This window comes from Mya arenaria, chromosome 14 (genome assembly GCF_026914265.1).
Source record: "Mya arenaria isolate MELC-2E11 chromosome 14, ASM2691426v1".
NCBI classification, from domain to species: domain Eukaryota; kingdom Metazoa; phylum Mollusca; class Bivalvia; order Myida; family Myidae; genus Mya; species Mya arenaria.
In genome coordinates this window covers 1,758,972-1,777,356 of record NC_069135.1, presented here as the reverse complement: position 1 = coordinate 1,777,356, position 18,385 = coordinate 1,758,972, and the positions used below count along the sequence as shown (strand labels likewise).

The 18,385-nt window shown below is 36.2% G+C and overlaps 1 protein-coding gene across 11 annotated transcripts in view; it reads right to left on the bottom strand.

Moving 5' to 3' along the window:
* Nucleotides 1-3,268: 3,268 nt before the first annotated feature.
* LOC128217086 (dystroglycan 1-like) overlaps nt 3,269-18,385 on the bottom strand; it is a 45,531-nt gene continuing 30,414 nt past the window's right edge. For all 11 annotated transcript variants that reach the window (XM_052923956.1, XM_052923966.1, XM_052923961.1 and 8 more), the window contains 2 exons: nt 14,425-14,882; nt 3,269-8,178 (listed from right to left, as the gene is read on the bottom strand). In XM_052923956.1, the coding sequence (XP_052779916.1) occupies nt 5,755-8,178; nt 14,425-14,658 (2,658 nt within the window). In that variant the 5' untranslated portion in view covers nt 14,659-14,882 and the 3' untranslated portion in view covers nt 3,269-5,754. The remainder of the gene's footprint in view (nt 8,179-14,424; nt 14,883-18,385) is intronic.

Sequence of the window (18,385 nt, the reverse complement as noted above, 5' to 3'; positions counted from 1 at the left end):
TATCTCAGCAAATGCATTATACATGTATTGCATTGAAGCTTTATTCAAGAGCTCCCAACCATCCATCCATCCATCTTAATAAATCAAGTTAGATAACTCTATCATGCATATTGTGCAAATAATTGCCATTTATTATTTAAAATAAATATTCTGGTCAAGTTTTTGCCTGTAACCATTTAAGTCATTATCTTAGCATAACATCATGTATTGCATTGATACTTTAGACATCTGTTCCACACTATCCAACCTAATGATAAAGTAAGTTATATAACTCTATCTTGCATAGAATGGAAATTATTGCCCTTTATTATTGGACTTAAAAATTCTGGTATAGGTTTTGCATGTAACCACATTAAAGTAAATATCTCGGCAAATACATCATGTATTGCATTGAAATTTTATACAAGGGCTCCTAACTGTCCTACCATCTTAATTTATCAAGTTAAACAACTCTATTATGCAAATAATTGCCATGTATTATTCGACATAGAAATTCTGGTAAAGGTTCTGCATGTAAGCACACATAGGTTACTTACTTGATGTAATGCATTGAGACTTTATAAAACGGTACTCAACCATCCAACCTAATTAACCAATTTGATTAATGTTTTTTGCATGTAATTAAAAAAATGGCCATTAATTACTATCCCCTGCCGAATCGAAGATTTTGGGAGGGGATTATTGTTTTGGCGTTGTCCGTCCGTCATTCCATACGTCCTTCTGTCCAGTACCATATCTTGGTAGGCATTGATCAGAAAATGTTCAAACTTGGTCAGAATGTTCCCCTTGATCAAATCTCAACGCATATAAAAGTGGGTGACTTGGGGTCAAAAACTAGGTCACTAGGTCAAATCATAGAAAAATCTTTGGGACATATTTGAGGCATAATATATGGTCAAATATTCATTAAACTTAATCAGAATGTTTTCCATGATGAACTCTTGGTCTTAAATAAAACTGGGTCACATATGATCGAAAATTAGGTCACAAGGTCAAATCTTAGAAAAATCTTATTGGTCAAGTTATGTTCAAAATTGGTCATGATGTACCCCTTGAAGAAATATGGACCACTAAGAAAGTGGGTCACATGGGGTCAAAAACTAGGTCAGTAGGACAAATCTTAGAAAATACATGGTCAAATATTTATAAAACTTCATCAGAATGTTTTCCTTGATGAAATCTTGGACTTATTTAAAACTGGGTCACATATGATCGAAAACTAGGTCACAAGGTCAAATCTTAGAAAAAAAATGTCTGGAATGGAAATAATTAGTCAGATTATTTTTAAACTTAGTAATGATGTACCCCTTGATGAAATATGGACCGCTTGTAAAAGTGGGGCACATGGGGTCAAAAATTAGGCTACTAGGTCAAATCTAAAAAAAATCTTTGGAACACATTGGAGGCAATATGTATCGTCTAATATTCATGAAACGTGATCAGAATGTGTCCCTTGATGAACTCTTGGACATGTTTTAATCTGGGTCACATGTAATAAGAAATTAGGTCACCAGGTCAAATCTTTCAAAAACTCTTGTCCGAAACTATTTTATGGTGGTGATTGGTCTGATTAAGTTCAAACATGGTCAGAATTTTCTCTGGTTAAATTTTGACTGCGTTTTAAAAGTGTGTCATATGGGTCAAAAACTAGGTCACGAGGTCAAATCTTACAGAAATCTTGGGAACACTCTAGAGGCAATAAATCTGCTCTAATTTCCATGAAACTTAATCAGAATGCCTCAATGAAATCTTGGAATAGTTTGAAACTAGTAGGTCATGTGGGGTCATAATGAGGTCACTGGGTCAATTGTTAAAAAAAAACTCTAGGGGCTATATTTTTTGCAATATATCTGGACCAATCTTCATGAAACTTGATCAGAATGTTTGCCTTGATGAAATCTTAGATTAGTTTGGAACTGGGTAACATGGAGTCGTAAACTAGGTTTCTTGGTCAATTCTAAATGTAACATATACAATTTTTTTTTTCAAACAGTTGCAATCAAACTCAAACTCATATATATATTTTTCATCAACAATTGATTTCCGTTCCTTGACTAAGCCCAATCAGGCGAGGGATATCAATTCAACAAATTTGCTTGCTTGACTTAATCTTAATTCTGGTTAAGGTTTTGCATGAATTCACAATCTCAGCAAATACATCATGTATCGCATTAAAACTTTATACAAGTGCTCCCAACCGTCCAACCTCCTTAATTTATTTTATTTTTGCATAAATTATTAATCTCGCCCCTTTCTACTTTGATTTAGAAATTCTGTTGGTGGTTTTGCCTGTAAGTAAAAAAAAATCTGCAACTACTTGATGTATTGCATTGAAACTTTTTACTATAAAGTAGGACCCACTCTTGCATATCATGTAAATTTTGCCTCTTTTATTTGTTGGATAAGGTTTTGCGTGTAATCTAATTTTATAGTGATCCATGCACGCTTCACCAAAACTCCAATTCTTAGCTGCAGAATAGTGGAGCCTGCTGTTTCTGTGACCGCTCTTGTTATTTACCAGCATAGGGATTTATATGTGTTGCCTGGATAAATCAGTCACATAAAAAATGCAGAATTAAAATGCTTAATGTGATTTCAATGCAAACCATGTCAACAGATTGTCTAAATGTTGTCATTTAATGGATTCAAATCCCATTATTGAAAACTGTAGGAGACCTTGACTTCAATGGGTTACTCAAGTGACATGAAACATTCTTCTTAACAATGTGTACCTTTACCTTCATAGACATTGAACTCGCACATGACGCACCATCTCACTATAGTAATCATTGTATGTCATTTGGATAAGAAATTTAGAGTTTGGACTGGCTGAAATATTGACCGGTTAGTGTGACCTTGACCTACAGGTCTGGATGCCATGCATGAAACACAAGAACGGTACACAATGATGAACATGTGTGTAACCTGATACCAAAATCCTTCCAAGTATGACAGATGAAGATCTAAAATGTATAAATGTTGACCATTGACTCTGAAATACAGTCTTGACCTACATATATGTATCTTGGGTCATGGTAACACACCCTCAGATTATGGTGTCTGCTGAATGTATGTGATTCTTAAGTTTAATACCCTACTTTATGACATACACACAGCCATACAATCTAGATTGGGTAGGCACTCAAAACCTACACCGACTTGACTCTTATCATTCCAAGTCGAGATCTGTGTTGAGCTCGTTGGCTCGACATATCAAGACCCGATTAAAAGTCATTCTGATATTTAAAACACAAACACATTGTTATCAAAAGTTTTACAATTTATTCTGAGAATAAATATGTGATCAGTAATAGTTTGACATGTCAGCTGTGGTAACCACAATCAAAATAAAACATCAAAACATCATCAACATTTCAAGTAACAAGCAACAGATCCATCCTGGCCATGAAATATATAATGTAGCAGATGCATGTCAAAGGTTCTCTATAATATATAATGATTATTTTATGAAAATGCAGTGGTCAAAATTGGTGTTGGAAGTTGAGGCTTATTATCTTTTAAGTTACTTGCATTACCTGATTTTGGTAGAAGAGAGACTCGGAAAGACTCTATGTTTTTCGGTTATTTCTCAGTACCGGAGCATACATATATATATATAATTGTTAGCATTACTCTTTATCATATTTTAATTCACTTTATATTTATTTTCATTTTTAATCAGTTTCAATGGTCATAATTTATGTATCATCTGAAATAAATACTGCTACCATTCTTTTTTAAAGATTTAACAGCTAAAAATGGAACAATTTCGTTGAGAAAAAACAAGAAATGTACGAGTATGTACAATGGCAGACCCTTTATTTGCTATGTGATGACTGCTGCATTGAATGAACGGATGGGTTTGGAGAGTGTGTTTTAACCTGGACCTATGACAAGGAGCAGCCTCAAGGCCAGGTCTACACTCAAACTCTCAGAAAAACAGTTATATTAAACAACATAAAAATTGTCTGTATTGTATTCCTTTTTTAAAATATATGTTAATCATAGTAAAGGCTAAAGTATTTAAAAAAAAATCTGCAAAGTTTTAACAATTAATGACCTGTTAAAAGGAAAGTTACAATGAAATGACGATTTGAAGTTTTTATGTGTCCACTATACCCTTGAGAGGGTTCGTAAATATGGACCCTTGTTTCGGCTTGCACAGTTTCATCCTTTACACACTTTACAACCACAGAGCGTTATGTATACTCGATCTCATTAAAATCAAATGCCCAATTCACGTGTCATGATGTTACGCTATGTTAGGCTTAGTAACACAACCCAATGAAATGAAGCGAACGTCACAATAAGATTTAAATGAGATTTTGTACATGCACAAGCTATATAACATACACTTTGTAAACAGCTGTAGATCATGTTCAAAAATAGTCTGTAATATTGATTATAAAACATACAATATAACTTAACTGTATAGTATTGTTAATAAGTGTGTAAAATAAACTTAAATAGATTTATGATAGATAAAACAGAATTATTAATTAAATAAATGACAATATCAACTTATACATAAAATACAGTGGGAGCAGAGTTTTAAAATGGTTTAGGTTAATTGGTTATTTAAAAAAAATAACAATTTCTTTTTTTCAATGCATGAAATGTAAAACTGTAAATCTACTACATAAAATGATCATGGCGGGTGCATAATTAATATTCATGAAGGGGCTTAATACTAAATTATTTCCAAAGCACAACCATTTAACACTAACTGAAAGTACTTCACAACACTAAAGAAAAATATGCATATGTTTCTATCAGAAACAAAATATACAAACGTACTAAATATGTACATATAAATCAGTCTGACTTAAAATTCTTCCGAATTAAAACTTTTAGAACTGACTATCAAGCAGATACACTTTACAGAGAATATAAACCTTAAACTTGCAACAAGCATTAACAAATGGTATCAAACAAGGACATACGACATGTACATTATGTCCTAGTAGGTTAATAATTCACAACCTCTGATAACAGTGTTTTGAATAAGAAAGTGTTCACTATAATTCTCAAATCAAAGTCATAACATCATGATTAAAATAAGAAATAAACGTTTGTATACAGAGATCTCAAATGATTGACAGTCATTTGCATTTATAAAACTGTGGTAAAAGTATATTAACAAACGAAAACATTTCAGTGAACGTTCTAATTTTTAAATATTTGAAATCAATTCACTCTTACAAAGCAATTTTTCATTCATCCCTCATTCGAACTGTTTGGTATGGTAACCCATTCCTCCTATGGTTTTAAACTGTCCTAACTATTTAATGAAGTAAAATGAAACTATAAACATAGCACAAACAACAATCGCAATATTATTTACATGGAGAACACGCAGCACCTTGTAAAGGGAAACAACTCTTAATTCCCAAACTCCTGACATGAGTTTTCTCCCCTAGACCATTGGCCCGAAAGTTTTGTGAACACAGGCTAGTCATCTTCATGCACTATTATGCACAAGGAGATTTGTTCCCCGTATAATTCCACTGGCCTCGTTTTCTTTCAATTAAGTCACAGAATAATATCATCGTAAAAAACCAATGGCACTAAGGCAGTTTATTTGCTGAAATATCACTTATGTATCATCAGACTGAACCCTATTTCTTTGTTTTTAATTTAACATTCTCATATCAAGGCTTGTACCTGCACAAAGCCAGTGAATTCTCAGCATCTCCAGTTTTTAATGTGTTCAATAATGAAAATGCTTAATCAAGAATACTCTTTAGAAAGTGATTACGGAGGCACATAAGGTGGAGGGCCTCTAGAACTGTGTACATGTGGAGGCTTGTTGTTGCTAGTAGCAGTCACTGGCGGGGGAGGGGTATAGAGGGGAGACATTTCACTTGTGTCCTCCATTTCTATTTCCTCTATTCGATCATCGACGGGCTGTGTAGAACTGGAATTTCCGCTCGTCTCACTTGAGGCTCGCTGGTACTCTGGAGGTGGCATTGGTGGTTTTTCATCTTCCAATATCAGCGGTCTTGTAGATTCATTTGGCTTTTCTTCATATTCATCAGCAAATATAACAGGCACACCTTTATTGTTGGAGAACTCATTCTTCTCCTGCAGCTTCATCTTACCCTTCCTCTTCTTTCTGTAGAGACAGCAGGCGATTGTGAGGGCTATGATGAGCACAATGACCACCACTATGGCTGGAACGACAGTGGTTATCCAGATATCACTGCCACCACCACCTCCTGCACCTGCTGCTGCAACATTTGTGTCTGTTGTTTTCTCAGTTTGTTTTTTTGCTGGTGTGGTCTTATCAATAACAACATCAACATCATCAGGTTCCTCTATGGGAGCCATTGTTGGTTTCTGTGTGGTCTTGGGTTTTATGGTACTTGATTTGGTAATGATTGGCTTATCTTTCATCATTGATCGGCTGGGGAAGTTTGGATTTCCCTCACATGCCCCCATAGGAGCAGCAGCTGCCGAGTTAACAGTGTAAGGGTCCATGGCTGCCTTAGCCTCATCTGTTAACGTGCCATCTTCATTAAACATTTTACCAACTAACATGGAGAGTTCATCTACTGGACAGCCAGAGGGAACAGAATTATTTGTCCAAGCATACACCACAGAGCCACGCTCTAGTCTTGTCACAGTCAGTGATCTTGAGTTTTTCTCCCCAAAAATGCCAGCTACTTTGTTTGACAATTCCACCCTATTGTTAAGATCAGACATAAATTGATCATAATCTGCATCAAGTGTCATACTGAGTTCATGATTTGGTGGGGGAAGCTCTACCATACTTTTCACTACATTCACTGTTAAGTCTATTGAGTTATATTTCCCTTCAGAGTTCATTGCTTCTAGAAATAAGTTATATTCACCAATATCGTCTTCAAGAGGATTTGCCATAATTACATATGGTTTTGTAAGTTTAGACTGTTTTACCATTAAAAAGAAATCCTTATTTAGCATGGTCTTGGATTCACCCAAGACTTCAATGAGTAGATTGTTTGTATTGTCATCATAGCAGTCAAGGAAAGTGAGCTCATCCAGTTTCTTCCTGTAATTGACTCCAACCTCAAGGAAAATGGGCTCTGGTGGATTGTTGACCCTGGGTGGGATGTTGCGATTTCCTGGCGGGCAGAGCGGGGCAGGGGTTGGCTTCTTTGTCTTTGGTGGCATGGTCGGGGGCTTGGTGGTGGGTTTGGGGGTGGTGGGTTTGGGGGTGGTAGGTTTGGGTGTAGTTGGTTTTGGTGTAGTTGGTTTTGGTGTGGTGGGCTTCAGAGTACTTGTGGTGGTTGGTGTGGTCTTCACTGTGGTGCTGGTGGTTGTAGGCAGTGTTGATGTTGTTGTTGGCATGGTTGTCTTGGGCATCTTCACAGTTTCTGATGGCTGGATGCCGGTGGTGGTTGTGGGGCTTGGAGTGGGTTTGTCTGTCATCTTCGTGGGCATTACTTCTACTGTTTTTGTAGGCATAATCTGTACAGAGGAGGCCTCTATAGTGGCTGTAGTAGTCACCTCCACGACCTTGGTGGGTGCAGGTGGAGTGATGACAGGGGTGGCTGTAGCAGCCCTACGCCTACGGGGTTTTGCCTGGAACCTTGTGTTGGTTACATGCCATCCCACAATGTCTTGGCCAAGGGCAGAACTCATGTCTCCGTTAGCTGCTGCCCCCTCCACCTGGTGGAGTATAGACATGTGTTCATCCTTCACTTGACCACACCCTATCATCCACGACAACAGAGCACCAGAGGTTTTGGGCTCCTTGATGTTTCCAGCTCCAACAACTAGGGCACTGCTATCAAACATGGGCTTGTTCCCTACAGGCACAATGTTGATGGTTTCTGGTGATATACTCAAATGGCCTCCCATGTTTTCCAGCAAACTCATTTTATCACTAGGATGCATCAAGTCAAGGTCACAATCCACAACTATGGTAACCATGGTTTGTGGCTCCTCTCGTTTGCACCTTACAGTCTTTGGTTCCTGTTTGTCCCCCGAGGATATTGTACTAATCTGCCCATTGGTGTCCTCAAGCACTTGTATAGAGAAGACGTCAGTGGCCTGTGAGTTGTCATCGCCCTTGACCTCCACCTCCAGGTAAATGGCACCCTTGTCTTGGGGGGCCGGGATACCCTTTAGCTCAGTGGTCAGGGGGTCAAACACCATCCATGACGGGAGACTGGGCTTGCCTGCCTCAGTAATCTGAAATATAGACAACATATCATGTTGATCATATGGCACATTACTGCTATAAAAATTTCACTGTAAAAAGGACATAAAGCCTAAGGCATAAATGTTGAGCTGTCAGAACAGAATTATGTTTTACATACTACAATCTCATTGCAGTCATGACGAAATTAGAAGACTGGGCTTTTCAAGTAGAGGTCAATATTAGACTCCATTTGAAGCATAAGACTACAAACAGTTTCTCGAATGTCAGAAATAAAAGATATCAAAACAAAGAACGTATCAAAACTGGGTAGATGATGGACAGACCAGGGCCAAAGAATGACAACTGTCAGGATAAGAGCGAAACATGCACTGGCACATTTTTCGAGCATCTTTGACAGGTTTAACTGTCCATAAAGCAGACATTTAAATCCATCCAATCTGGTATGTAAAAGCTTCTTGTCCTTGCCCATAATGAACTATTTAGAGCTTCCCAAAAAGTGTCTCAATTTTGCAAGAAAAGAAATTTAACAGAAGGCACAATAGAAACCCAATACCCTGCATGTACAATGTTAACATGTTGTCAGATTATGATAAAGATTTGTAAAAACGGTGACGTTCATCAGGTCCATTTTTGTTTTTTAATCCATTTCCTGAAACGATTCATCAAACAGGGACCAATGGTTTGGAAACAGCAACAGTGGGAAATGATCTGTGTTACCAAAACAGGTGTCCATTTATCAACTGATATTGAAGGGGGTATGGTATTAACTGTCAAACACAAGCAGACGTAAAATCCACCGCCCTCATGATTAACTAAACACAATGAGTCAGGCGCTTAATGGTTTGAAAATATATAGATAAAAATGTAAGTGATTCATTCATTGTGCAAGGCAGAAACTTAAAACCAAGACATCATGGCTATGTTGTAAGTGAGTGGGAAGAAATGACTAAACCTGTTTATCTTCATGTAAATTAGATTACAACATGTGAGTAATTAATTCAACTGTTACACCTAATTACAACTGGATTAATTCCTGCAATGAATGCAGAGTAATCAATCTCGACAAATCACATATTTGAAAAAAAATCAATATAAAAGTAAATGCTCATGATCGAGAATCTTTCAAAGTGTCATATAGTCTATATATATCATGTAATTATACATTGTAGTACAAAGTAAATAAACTTGTATTCTTACCATTGGTATCAAATAAATGTTGTGACAGTAACAACAGAAAATTGCCATGCTAAGCATCAACAATAAGAAGTGTAAAGCTGCCAAATACTAGATAATTTTCAGAAGATGGTAACTTAATTACATGAAAAATAACCTTACTAGCTAGTTTATGACCACAAAACATGGTAAAAACAACAGTGGCAAGCATGAAAAACACATGTATCTGTCAGTGCCACTGACCCTCAGCTGCCAACCTGCTTGCCTGCTGATAGAGGGGTAGGCACGACATTCCGTGCAGGAGCCAATCAGGTGAAAGCAGAAAATGAAAAACATTGATTGATCGATCATCTGGCCTCTCATAGTGGGGTGCCACTTAGACATATTCTTGTTTCAAATGCATTTTTTCAGTAACCAATCTTTGTTTCAAATGTATTCAAGTATGAATATTGGCTTTAACCAAATTGAATGCCCAAGCCTCTGTGGAAGATAAGTGACTTATTGAATACCCAAGCCTCTGTGGAAGATCAGCACCATATTGGATGCCCAAGCCTCTGTGTAAAATCAGCACCATATTTATTACACAAGCTTCTGTGGAAGATCAGCACCATATTTATTACACAAGCTTATGTGGAAGATCAGCACCAAATTGAATACCCAAGCCTCTGTGGAAGATCAGCACCATATTGAATACCCAAGCCTCTGTGGAAGATCAGCACCAAATTGAATACCCAAGCCTCTGTGGAAGATCAGCACCAAATTGAATACCCAAGCCTCTGTGGAAGATCAGCACCGTATTGAATATCCAAGCCTCTTTGGAGGATCAGCACCATATTGAATATCCAAGCCTCTGTGGAAGATCAGCATCATATTGGTTACACAAGCCTCTGCGGAAGATCAGCACCATATTGGATACCCAAGCCTCTGCGAAAGGTCAGCACCATATTGAATACACAAGCCTCTGCAGAAGATCGGCACCAAATTGAATACACAAGCCTCTGCGGAAGATCAGCACCAAATTGAATACACAAGCCTCTGTGGAAGATCAGCATGAAATTGAATACACAAGTCTCTGTGAAGTTCAGCACCAAATTGGATGCCCATGCCTCTGCAGAAGATCAGCACAATACTGATTACCAATGGCTCTTCAGAAGATCAGCACCAAATTGAATACTCACACCTTTTTGGAAAATCAGCATCATTTTCTTGCAATTCCTCAAATGACTTATATTTAATACCCAGAATTGTTTACAGGATGTTTTACTTGATGTGTATATATGGTTACAAATATCAAGACTTTAAAAGCCCAAGAGACACTGTATCCATAGCACGTTTTTATCCTGTCTTTCATATTCTAGAACATAGATCATTTTTTATGTTTTCCAAGTTCCAACTTATTTCTCTGAAGGCAATATTTTAACAAGGCCAGGACGCATTAGGCGCAACAAGTGATTTTTGCAATTTAGTTTTCAGCTCTGGGCTATCTAAAAAATTCCCACATGGATATTATTACTCAGAATTCTGTCTTAAAACATCATCTTTTTTAAAATTCTTTAATAATCTGTAATGAGTTTCTTGTATCTTCTGTGGACCCTATCATTGTTTTGGATGAAACATTATATGTTAATTTCTACAAGGTTATTTGGATTGTCTCATATTTTTCATCAAGAAATTAATCTACATATTCGACTTCAAATTTTGCATTAGCTTCTTTTTATGAGTAATATTTGTTTAACAGAAAAGTCACTCATTCCCATGATTATTTCAGAAGCAAGTCAACTTTGCCCGTATTTTTAGAAAAAAACATCTATTTGTCATTCAGCCATATGCCCAAGACACAGTCTTTTGTGAGTATTTTATGATAAATTTATGTAATTATTCATGAATGTTATGGTATTCACTTGCTAAGATGCTGACCTTGATAACCCGTCATCGACAGCGGGGCAGAGAGCAGAACTAATGTATGCTTTTCGCTGAGGTAACAGAATTTTAAAGTAGCATAGGCTGCAAGGTTTGCCATATTGGGATTTGATGTGGTTTCTGTGAGCCATCCCTGAGATAAATATGCATCCTTTATGGTATTCTGTCAGTTTTGCCTGGTATGTGTCAAGAAATAGTCTATGAAAATAACAAAATGTAACATAAATCTATACTAAGTCATAGACCCTGCAGTTTACAGCACATTACAATGTTAATACGTATAAATAGTGGCATTTTGACCAGTTCATAGCAAACACTATAAGCTGACATGTTCATAGACACATGTAGGTTAATGTGGTTTACTTTATTACACTTTTACTGACTGACCTTGTAGGCCATTATAGATAGTTCACTGATACCATTGATTGTTGGGTCATAAACAAGTAATTGAATTAAGTTCTTAAGACAATAAAACTTTGGACATAATGTTTCCACTCCATTAAAAATAATAAAGTAAAAAATAAAGTAAACCTGATGAAAGATTTAAACAATGTAAGGGAGTATCTGACATCGACTTCTCTGTAGCTGTGACATTGCCAGAAGAAAATGGCAACGAGTATCTGACACAGACTTCTCTGTAGCTGTGACATTGCCAGAAGAAAATGGCAACGAGTATTTGACACAGACTTCTCTGTAGCTGTGTCATTGTCAGGAGAGAATGGCAACGAGTATCTGACACAGACTTCTCTGTAGCTGTGTCATTGTCAGGAGAGAATGGCAACAAGTATCTGACACACACTTCTCTGTAGCTGTGACATTGTCAGAAGAGAATGGCACTGAGCACATATCTGACACAGACTTCACAGTGTACCTGTGACATTGGAAGAAAGTGGACCAGAAAATCAAGATAATCAAGAGGGAAAGGATTATCTAAATAGGTTCCCACAAGACCACAGTTAATCTCCCGCCTCTCTCATTGTGAGCTGATAAGCCCAGTCAAACAGCCGACATAACTCTCTAACTAATTATTATGTCACTTCAATGAAACAATAAAGAGAAAACAATGTCAGGTAAAATAAGAACTTCAGTACAACATGACTTTTATGTTTGCCAAGTTTTGATTAAAAAAACTACTGGATCGTCTACCAGTATATTAACTTTCTTAAATGGAACTAGAATGTAAAGATACACTTTTATATAATGTCTGCATTAGGATTTAAACAATTATAACATAGATGAAAGTTGAATTAAATGTTGACTAAGACTGAAACCAAAATCAAATATAACTGATAATTGCCATGTGCACAAACAAAGACTGGAGCCTACACCATCAAAGAAAAGACCTATTGCAACTTAATGCTGTAAATTGTTGTAAGCTGCTGAGGAATTATTCAAGAGGCTTCAAATTGATGCTGACTGAGCTACCAGATTATGCACCATTTATTTGTTTTTCACCTCCACCCAACATACCAACCAGTCAACAATTACAATTTGTTAGCTCTGCAAGATGAATCAAAAGTAGTCTGTTTCATGCATTTGCAGGCTTTCCTGGCAGGAATATCCTCAGGAATAAACCAGCCTCAATAATTCCTTAAATTCACCAAGGTCACTCAAAGAAATCATTCAATTCAAATAATTCCTATAACAACTGGGGGAACTGATGTATTTCAAAGTAATTTCAATTTTCTTTCAGGATATTATATGACTTTTAAATACCCCTCTTGGGTTGTGATTTTCTTTATGCCTTAAAGTGACTTGCTCATGGTTTGAAAAAAGCACTTCTTTTATTTAATTACCAAATAAAGTGTGGCAAATCATAAGAAGTGTTGAACAAAAATACCAAAAGCTTGAACCTTCAGCAAATGTTGATATTTGCTCTAATATCAGCTTTGAAGACCACAATTTTCATTAGTATTAATAACGTGATTCAAAATTAATTACGGCAGTGGTGTTGGGTGATTGGTTGATTGATATGATGTTATCAATGTACCATTAACAGGTCAACATATCCAACACTTTCGTTAAAAAACCCCGTGGCTGTCTGGACTAGCCAGCTGTTTTCCACTTTTTTCTTGACTTTAACGGCATGAGTTTGAACCCCACTACAACCAAAATACCTTTTTTATGCTATAATTGTATTTTTTTCTGCAATTTAGATATCATAGAGTAAAATAATGATAAAATAAGTTTTTTCAGATGCATTATCAGGAAAGCTAATTTTTGGTCCAAAACATGAGAGAGTAACTTTAAAAACAATTTGTTAATACCAAGGCTCAGTCACTTTGGCTGCAAACAGGTTTTTAATAGTCATTAGGGAAGTGTGTCTTCAATGAGATACATGGGTATATTATTACAAACATTTACAGTAATAACAATTCCACAAGGAAAACCTGGTGGCTGGGCTTATCAGCTACTGGCTTTCCTGGCCAATTTCATTCACAGTGGCTTCATAATTGGTCAATTTGTCTGTTTTCAGTGATAGAAGAAAGGCAGTATTGCTGTCTGAGAGGCAGGCCAATCCCCAGTCATGGCCATTGGACCGTCCATAGTCATGGCCATGGATGTGCTTATTATTAATGTGAAAAGAACTCATGAGAGAGTACATTAACAAAAAATTCGGTCAAGATCTTCTCATTTTGAACCAGTAAAATTCAAAAGCCATGACATTTCACAGAGCATTTAACATTCTACTTAAAATCCAACCATGCTTTCCACAAAAATCTAGAATATTGAAAATGTCATTGTTAACAGCAGTTTCTCACACTATAAATTGAAATATTGCTGCCCCTGGTAGGCCACAGCCATAGAACTAAGGGAAGAAGTCTTTATCAGACAGCAGTACATAAAACTGACAGAAAAGGCATAGTATTCTTGAAATATTAGCCAATATGTTTCTACAAAAATACCCCTGGCAAAAGCAGACCATAAATTCTGCCTGACAGCTCTAAAACTGAAAACATCATTATAAAATACAATGTTTTAAAAAAGATGTCTTTTTTAACAATTTGGCAACTGTATTTTCATTTTTTAGGCATCATGATATTATGATATGAATTAACTGTTCTATAAATGTTTTAAAAACAGTTTGTAACTTGACTTCTACTGTATTACATCATGTAAAATAAAAGCAAGTTTGAGTTATTTAATCATACAAATGCTTAATACAGAAATACCACACTTACGTCATATTTGACAATGTTTCCCTGGAAGGCATCAGAGGGCAGCGTATAGCGGAAGAGTTTGCCAACATACGCTGTGGAGTCTGGAATACCCCATTGTAATGACAGAGGCTCGCTCGATGATGATGGGCCATTACTAGAAACTTTAGGATTGTACTTCAATGCTTGCCCATTCACTGTCCAAAAATATCCACATAACACCACCATTAGCACTGACACTCCCATTTTTACATCCATTTTGTCACAATAAATCCTTTCTTATGCAATTATTACTTATATTAAATCCTAGCAGAACTAAATATCATAACACATCGAGCCTATGCATTGTATCTGTAGCCTTCAGCAGTATTGGTTTGCAACAAACTATCCCAGAATCACGTTCGCCGCCGCTGCCTTGTGACAAACACCACGGTAGAGACTGTAGACCTACAAGTGGTGCTGGAGTGCACTGCTTCTACTGCCTGCAATCATACAACAGTACATTGTAAATACAACAGGTAAATATTCTCCAACTCACTGCATTTCACTAGCATTCAAGTGGTTTTGGCAAGAGAAAATGATTTTATAGAATGATGGCAATTATTTTTTATATGTTTGCTAAACTGTATCATACAATAGTTTATAATTATCACATAATAAAATATGTAATTTAAATGTCTCTGAAAATATGATCTTTTTAATTCTTTTAACCAACAACAGAACAATTTTGATACACTAATTAACATGTAGGAGCTGTCCTCTTACGTAACTTGTGTAACACAATGCCATAGTGGCAAATGAAATCTACATGAACTAGGCTGTAATTGCATTGCAATTTAGTAAAGCAGCTCATTGGTAACTTATTCTGACTTAATCCAATCTGTTTAAAATTTAAAAGGTAATTACAATAATGAATTATGCATGAACATTCTAAATTTAACCCATTACTAAGCAAAAAATAAGAGCAGAAAGTACTTATCAATTTATTAAACCACACGCAACACATGTGCATTGCACACTCTCTGGAATCCATGTTTTCAGTTTCTCTGTGCTTACAACAAAGTTTTCATTTGATGTTTTTTTATGCAAGGGAGGGTACTAAACATTGATAGAAATATGATTATATATAGCTTTGCAACTCCCTTTAAAACTGAATGAAAGAAATCACATTGCTATAAAATAACGTAGTCTACAGGAATCTATACAAAATCACAGAATAAAGGCACTACATCTTGAAAAAAAATTCAAATCCAGAATTAATGCAATCCCGGGAGGTTTTCGGTAATAAAACTAAGATTTTCAATCTCTTTTCCTCCATTCATTATATAGCAGTCTTGTTTTATTTTGCATTAAGCCTCTGCTAACATGATTAAAGGCTTACCTAACAAACTTCTTATTGAGCAATTCAAAAAGATTGATCTCTTCAAAATACCACATCAGCAGGGATATCCCATTTACTGCAAAAACATTTCATTGATAGCTCAGACAAGAAAGCTTGAACAGTTTATTTATGTTTATATATGTACACATCCAATCTCATTTCATGATTCAGTCCAGTGGAGAACTATGCTGTGACTATTCTTCTAATAAGGTGAGTAATAAAAGGTAAAGGTAAGTAATAAACACCAATAGCAGAAGGTCATCTTGCACCAGAAGGTCATCTTGCACCTACAATGTATGGCTCACACCTTGTTATACCATAGCCATATCATTGTAAACGCCATGGACAATGGTCAATGTCCAGATTTATTAATTGGAAAAAGGTTGTATTCCACTATGTAATAGTTTCTGTCCAATTCTGCTTAACTAAACCATGAAATTGGCAGAGCTTAGTTAAGCCAAAGTAATTGTCAACCTTAGTGTTTGGCGCCAATGTCTCTATACTAGCCAGTACACATGCGATCATCCTTTAAAATGATTCAAAAAGAATATCTCCAGCAATCCCATTCGCAGAGACATGAGTTATAATAGACTAAATTAATATTGTGAATTGCTTTGCTCGTACATTCATCAGCCAAAGAAGCAAGAACACTATCTGTAGGATCATCTCATTATTCTACCAAAATAGTAATGCATTTACATCATATGCACTTACACTAAAATGGTAATAGAGAAACAAATCACAAACTAAGCTCGAAATACTGAACATGGGAGAAAGTTTGAAAGTAATCTTTTTCTTCACAGGCATACAGATATGAATCAGAGGATCACACCATGAATCCATCTATACTACATTACTGTTGCATTAACAACTGCATAGCTCTGCTAGAGAAATCATTATATTCTGTAATGCAAAATTCTTGCATCCAAGATAGATTAATCGAAATTTCTGTCCTATAAATAAAACATCGAAAAATTGTATAACTGCACGATAAATCTATGAAATCAGTTATTTCAGTCTTCCAGGCAATCCTGATTTCAAAGATTTACGCACTTGTATTCCTCTACTTATCAAATGTAGAATGCATTCCTTGTACACACAGTAAGACTGTTTCAATAGCATACTTATAATAAAGGACAATTATTACCAATTATATGATGAAAAGCCTTGAAACTTAGTCAACAGTACAAACAATACACATAGGCTAATGATAAATTGTTCCTTACAGGAGAATTCCAGAGTTATCAAACAGCCATCAATTGTCTTCCTTTCTAGTCTATTATGGGCTCCAAAAGAGAATCCTGCACCTGTACACCATCAACCTCAAGGTAACACCATGAAGCAACAACAATGGAGCGAGCAGTCAATTGTCAATTAACCAGAAACAACATAGTAGATACCAATTTACATGTATACTTATGCAACAAACAACTTTTTGAACAATACTTTATCAGAATCTGAAAATAATAATGACGAAAGAATGCACAAGTCACAATACCAGTATTGCAAACTCAACAGCCCTCTTTCCCCTAAGTCTTACATTAAAAGAGCAATGACTTCCACATTTCCTCCAATTACCAACCTGGCTCCAAACACTGGTCCTCGCACAAACACTAATTACCAGCAAATTACTGGCTCATGGTCCATTTGTTCTCCAATCAGTTTTAAATACATTATTGCATCAGTGTTAGCCCTGGTAAAGTGGTTACTGTGCAGGTATGCAGATCTGATCTGTCTGGTCCGAGGTATCAGAGAGGCTATACATGCCGCAACAAGTGGACAACTACAAACTGAAGGGAACACAACTATATTATATTTCACTGGACCTGGCAACAACATGCATTCTCATGGCCACATCATGACAGGAATAAAGGTATCACATGAAAAAAACATGTCTGCTACAAGCTTTGGAGATACAAAACATGGCAAACAGAAGCTTTTGGTGTATACAAACATGAAGACTTGCTATGTCACATGGCCGTGGTTACAATTGACTTGTGCATTATTGCTATTCAGATGTGGAAATAACAGCATTATTTCCCAGTAAAATGCAGTCTGCAGCTGATGCAGTTGCATAAACTGCAGGTAAAATCCTGTGATCATAGAGATTTCAATCATCATTCCCCGGGAAGCAGCGTCATCCTTGTGACTATAAGTTTATAACCACCTTATTGCCATCATTTCAGTTAGCACTTTATAGAATCTATGTTATTGCAATCTCTAATGATATTTTTCCCCGAACTTGGCACTTGCACATACAGCGTTCCAATAGACTCTGAAATCACTTTTTATAGTATCAATGTTATTGCCATCATTTGTGATTTCAAAAAATGCTATCTTGCCTCAAACTTGGCACTTGCTCATACAGTCGAGTTTTCTCATAGACTCTGAAAGCACTTTAAAGTACAACAAAAAATCATAAAGCAGAGGATAATGATGGATCTTGTTATTGAAGTGGAAAGTAAAATCCGCCAAAACAACAGCAAAAACTAAATCTCGTAGATGAATGGGTGTAACTGATTATTCAGTTGCAAGCAGTTCATCATGTAAAATGTCAAAATGATTATACTTGATATTTTCCCAAGCTTTAAGTCCCGGAAAATT